This window comes from Epinephelus fuscoguttatus, linkage group LG15, assembly GCF_011397635.1.
Source record: "Epinephelus fuscoguttatus linkage group LG15, E.fuscoguttatus.final_Chr_v1".
Taxonomy (NCBI): domain Eukaryota; kingdom Metazoa; phylum Chordata; class Actinopteri; order Perciformes; family Serranidae; genus Epinephelus; species Epinephelus fuscoguttatus.
The window spans coordinates 34,154,590-34,160,185 of record NC_064766.1 but is presented as its reverse complement, the minus strand read 5'-3'; the positions used below and the strand labels follow the sequence as shown (position 1 = coordinate 34,160,185).

The following is a 5,596-nucleotide window of genomic DNA, read 5'->3' as shown; positions in this document are numbered from 1 at the left end:
CCATGTCTACATGCCTAAATGCATTGTGTTGCTACCATGTGATTAGCTATGGAGCAGTTGAACAGGTGCACCTAATTAAGTGTCCATGAGTGTAAACACACTAGGAACACTAGGCAAATATATTAGAACAATAAAGTGTGGTGATTATGCTATTAATAGACCAAAGCATCTTATTTATGATGCACACTCAATAATCAATTCAGAGAAGAAGTGGAACAGACCTCTGCATTGTTATAGCGATTATTATGGATTCATTCTACACATAATTTGCTCACGTGGGCATCCAGGGCAAAACTGGTCTGAACCAGGCGGTATTTCTTGGTGGGATTACATAACCTCTCCCATTAAAACCAGTACACTCAGGCAGTACCCGAATTCTACCACACGGTGGCGCCTTGCAATAAGAACTACCTGTGTGTTTTGTACATTTAGTCCCACATGGTCGAGTCCGTCTCCCACAAGGAAAACACGTGATCCCAAAGGCCTCCATCACATCATCATTCACACTTTCCTGTTTTTGTGTTAATTGTATCTCCTCGGATTGAATCTGTGAGGATGAGGATGAGGATACACAAACACACACAGAGGAGTGCATGGGCACGCACACGCTGAGAAACACTCGGCTCAGCGCCTGCTAGAGGGCGGTGCGGCTCCGTGTGCAGCCTGTCCAATGATCGGGCTGCATGTGCCTTCAATCAGCCTTGGAGTAAACACACTTGCGTCCCTCCGACCAATCAAAGACGCGACGTCCCAGTTCCTGCTCTTATAAATGTGCACGGATCCCGGAGTCTCGGTACCGGAGAATGAGAGAGCCACTAGCGAAACATCTCACAAGAAGACATTGGACCTGCCAGTCCTTTAGTTTTTATTTCAATTTCCTCGTTGATCCAGGTAATTATAACTCTTATTCCTGACTTTTTTTTAACTTGATCTTAGTGAGGAAGGAGCTCAGCTGACTGTGCCAGACTTTTCATTGTTTCAGACTTTAGACACTGAACTCTTATTTTAATGGGCTTTGATCTCACTAGAGTGGCACCAGCTTTTAATTTAGTCTCTTACATGTATGAGTCTTGTGCTGAAATAAGGCTTAAGGTTGTAGATAGTAAGTGAGGGATCACAACGAGGAAGCCCATGATGTAATATTGCCTCACTGCGTGGCAGAAACTATTGTAACCATGGCTACAACAGACGTAACGGCAACAGGATGTACAGTAAACGATAGGTTTTTGCCCAATTTGTGTGCTTGTTGCTTTGTATTGTGGTTTCCTTTGAGAGCAGTCAGCCTGCCTCGTTAGATCCAGTCTTAATAGTCATGCACATGCGGTGCCAAGCGGCTTCTCCCTTTGTTTCCAAACTGGAGAGGGGTAGAAAAGACTGGAGATGTGGCTTCTTTTACATCCTCAGCGCGTTTTTGCATCCCTTCTCCTTTCTGGAAGAAAAAACAATGGTGCTGTTTTTGTGTCCTCCTATGCGCCCCTCACCCCCCCTCCCCAAACCCTGTTACGCAACATGTGATCCAGAGCGCACCGAGGTCTCATACCTGCTCTCCTCTCCTCTGCTCCTCTTATCCTCAGGTGTGTTATAGTAGGAAATAAGATGGCCACGTCCGCCAGCGCCACATTGAGTAAAGCTGTGAAGCAGCAGTACATGGAGCTCCCTCAGGGCGATAAAGTCCAAGCCATGTATATTTGGATTGATGGGACCGGAGAGGGGCTCCGCTGCAAAACCAGGACGCTGGATTTTGAGCCCAAAAGCATCGAAGGTAAGCAGCCTCCACAATCTGCACTCATAGTAATCATCCCTTAAACCTTTGCAGCGTGTTTAATCTAGCAGCCCTTCTCCTCTTCTTGCAGATCTACCTGAGTGGAACTTTGATGGCTCCAGTACCTACCAGTCTGAAGGCTCCAACAGCGACATGTATCTGATTCCTGCCGCCATGTTCCGGGATCCATTCCGCAAAGACCCCAACAAGCTGGTGCTGTGTGAAGTGCTCAAGTACAACCGCAAACCTGCAGGTAACAAAGCTCAGACTCTGCACATCTTATCTCGGAATGATTTGCATTAACGTAACAGACATGGCAACTAATTTAAACTCTGTAAAATAAATATAATGACAGAAAACCAAAAAATAAAATACTGTTAGAGTTGTAGGAGTATGCTGAATTAACTTGAGTTAGATTTGATTGGTCTGACAGTGCAGGGTGGGCGGGACATTACTTTATAGGGAGACTGGTGTGGGTTATGCCCAAGAAAAAATGTAGTTGCTATCACTTTATCTTAATATGCTGAATAAAACAAACATTTAATCTGACTTGAACGAGGCCACCCACTGTGGTTCCCATCAAACTATTTAAATGTGTAAAGATTAAACATGGCTGTGTTGATTTCCTTGTAGGGAGAAAAATATGGCATACAGTTGCATGCAAGCACAAATTAACATTGTGCATGCATTGACGTGCTTTGACACATATTTTGCACATGCATGCACTAATTTTTTTTATGTGCACACTGATGCATGCATTTAGAAGTTGAAGCTTGTATGTTTCGAAGTGATGGATGCATCAGTAAAGCAACTTGTAACCTAGCATTCATACAGTTTACAGTGTTATTCTTCACATCCCACACTTTCATAGCCCTAAAGCAACCCTTCATGTTGGATTCTAAATTACTGCTCCTATAATTTTCCTTGCTGTTTAGCTGACACTGAAGGTGCGTCGCAAAACCAGCCCAGGTAACCTGATTTGACTTCTCTTGCAGAAACCAACCTCCGAATCACATGCAATAAGGTGATGACCATGGTGGATGACCAGCATCCCTGGTTTGGCATGGAGCAGGAGTACACCATCCTGGGCACAGACGGACACCCCTTTGGCTGGCCATCTAACGGTTTCCCCGGGCCACAAGGTAAGCAGCTAGTTTGAAGTTTTCCTGCACAGAAACATGAATACGTGTCCAGATGGTTCGTTTAATAATCAACGTATTTACAGGTCCATACTACTGTGGCGTGGGAGCTGACAAAGCCTATGGCAGAGATATAGTGGAGGCCCATTACAGAGCTTGTCTGTATGCTGGAGTTGAGATCTGTGGTACAAACGCAGAAGTGATGCCTGCTCAGGTAACGACAAAATCCTAATCCATGTTTGGACTCTACAGATGGATGATTGATGGTGTAATCAGCCAGTTAAATATGTAATGTTTTTGTGTTTGCAGTGGGAGTTCCAGGTTGGACCTTGTGAGGGGATTAACATGGGTGATCATCTCTGGGTGGCGCGCTTCATCTTGCACCGGGTCTGTGAAGATTTTGGCGTTGTTGCCTCGTTTGACCCCAAGCCAATCCCTGGCAACTGGAACGGTGCTGGCTGCCATACAAACTTTAGCACAAAAGAGATGAGGGAAGACGGTGGATTAAAGTGAGTGTCAGAAGCATCAGGAGGTTGAATTGACTGATAATGTGGTGTTTTTCCATTAATGTGTTTTAAAATTTTCTGACAAGAATGGTGTCGTTTCTGCTTTCAGAGCTATTGAAGATTCCATCGAGAAGCTTGGGAAGAGGCACAGCTATCACATCCGTGCCTATGACCCCAAAGGGGGGCTCGACAACGCCCGCCGTCTCACCGGCCACCACGAAACCTCAAACATCAACGAATTCTCCGCAGGCGTGGCCAACCGTGGTGCCAGCATCCGCATTCCTCGTAACGTGGGCCAGGACAAGAAGGGCTACTTCGAGGACCGCCGCCCGTCGGCCAACTGCGACCCGTACGCCGTGACCGAGGCCCTGATCCGCACCTGTTTGCTGGGCGAGGAGGGAGATGAACCTACGGATTACTAAATCCACAACTCAATGACTGACTCCCACTGCCCTCCTGACTTTATCTTTTCTTTAAACTAGTACTGTGTTTTGTTTTGTTCTTTTTTTTTTTCTCTCTCTCCCACTGAGATGATTTTTAACCTGCATTTTAATGGCTTAAAGTTGGCTGGTCAACTTAAACATGACAAGGTAATGATATCCTTGGTAGTTATACGCTGGTAATGGCAGGGTACGTCTTTCCCCTCATCTTTAGAAGGGATCTGCTTTTGTAACTGTTTTATAGCCCATGTCATCTCTTTCCCTTTCTGTCTGTCGTTGACTAAAATGAACTAAAAGCACACATGGACACTGAAGAGTAGAGCTGCTAAGGCTGGACAGCATGTGTAACTTAATAAATCTTGACTAGTTCATGTACTGTTAATATATGTTGACCTGCCTTTTCAAGTATCCAGTCTTCAATGTTACTAATTCTCTGATTTTATGAAGTGTCTATTTTTTAAATGGCAAATGTTTGATGTCTCCAGATTTTGACACACTGGGTCAACTTGTATGGTACACTTTGTAGATGTCTGTACCCAGACGTTTGTTGTTCAAATGTGGTGGATTTGTCCATAATGCCATTTGTAGATTTCCTCAAGGAGTTTTATCCTTTTGTTAACTGCGATATTGTAACGCACCTGATTTGGTAAAACATCACGTTTACTGGACCAAGTGTTTTTTATTGATACATTTAAAACTTTTATTTTTATCACAACATGGCTGTACGACTCTTGACTTCAAGACTTAATAGGTGTACTTTTGGGAAATGGGCTTTTTTGCTTTCTTGCCAAGAGTTAGAAAATATCGATACCACTCTGAGCGATTAAATAACACTACGGCTGGCAGCCAGTTAGCTTACTTTGGCATAAAGAGGGAAAACGGCACCATAAAGTTTGAACATGCCCGTAAACCAGTTTTGTTACCTTTAGGCAGAGCCAGGCAAGCTGTTTCCCTTTGCTTCTAGTCTCTAGGCAAAGCTAAGCTAACTGAAAGACTGGGTGATTCATAGAACTTGAGATCAACACTCAGGAGTCTGGAGCTCAAAGCTGTCTCAACACATTAATTGATAATGATGGAGCAGACATCCCATTAAAAATGGTGCTAATTTCCACAACTACTTCGTCTGAAGACTCTTGTGAACACTACAATTAATTCATCAACAGGACTTCCTAGTTGGCCGCAGGAACAGTTCAAGCTGCTCTCCAGTCTAAAATATAAACGATCACATTTGCAAAAGCTGTTAAAACAGTTGGTGACTTTTACTGACAGCAGTAAACATTTAAAAAAAAAAAAGTAAAGTGAATTGAAATGCACCTAAAGGTAACTCTAGTAGAGGCTCTCTGGCCGTGTTTGCTTTTGCCAAATGTTCTGATGTTTCAGTCTGGCTGATATCTTGGCAGCAGCTCAACGGCAGCTTTGTTCTGGCGGGTTTTTAGGAGCCTGTGGGAAGTAACTGGAAACTAGTGTACTCACGAGACAGTTATTATATTCCTTGACTGCAACAACAGCCTGTACCCAGTATTCCCAGAAGTGCTGTGTCATAAACTACACAGCACCTGGCTGTTGTGGCTGGGAACGCAACTCGTTTGGATCCTGTTATTAACTAAAAAAACAAACCAGACAAGCAGGCTGGCACGGCAGAAATACACTTTACTAGGGTACAACTTAGTTCAGCTGTGTGGGACTTCTGGATGTTGAGTGAATTTCTACCAAAAGGGAAGGATATATTTCTTAGTTGCATTTTTGACA

The 5,596-nt window shown here is 44.0% G+C and overlaps 1 protein-coding gene across 1 annotated transcript; it reads left to right on the top strand.

The window, feature by feature from the left end:
* The first annotated feature begins 734 nt into the window (after positions 1–734).
* glula (glutamate-ammonia ligase (glutamine synthase) a) lies at positions 735–4,562 on the top strand. The gene is made up of 7 exons (XM_049598262.1): positions 735–891; positions 1,575–1,762; positions 1,854–2,015; positions 2,758–2,904; positions 2,988–3,115; positions 3,211–3,410; positions 3,517–4,562. The coding sequence occupies exons 2-7, from the start codon at positions 1,597–1,599 to the stop codon at positions 3,827–3,829; spliced, it is 1,116 nt and encodes a 371-aa protein (XP_049454219.1). The 5' UTR covers positions 735–891; positions 1,575–1,596; the 3' UTR covers positions 3,830–4,562.
* The last annotated feature ends 1,034 nt before the right edge of the window (positions 4,563–5,596 follow it).

What these genes read in the sequence shown, in the direction of transcription:
- glula (XM_049598262.1), top strand. Translation starts at nt 1,597, where the DNA reads ATGGCCACGTCCGCCAGCGCCACATTGAGTAAAGCTGTGAAGCAGCAG. An exon ending in TGAGCCCAAAAGCATCGAAG is followed by an intron (nt 1,763 to 1,853) that starts GTAAGCAGCCTC and finishes CTCTTCTTGCAG; the next exon opens with ATCTACCTGAGTGGAACTTT. An exon ending in CAGAAGTGATGCCTGCTCAG is followed by an intron (nt 3,116 to 3,210) that starts GTAACGACAAAA and finishes TTGTGTTTGCAG; the next exon opens with TGGGAGTTCCAGGTTGGACC.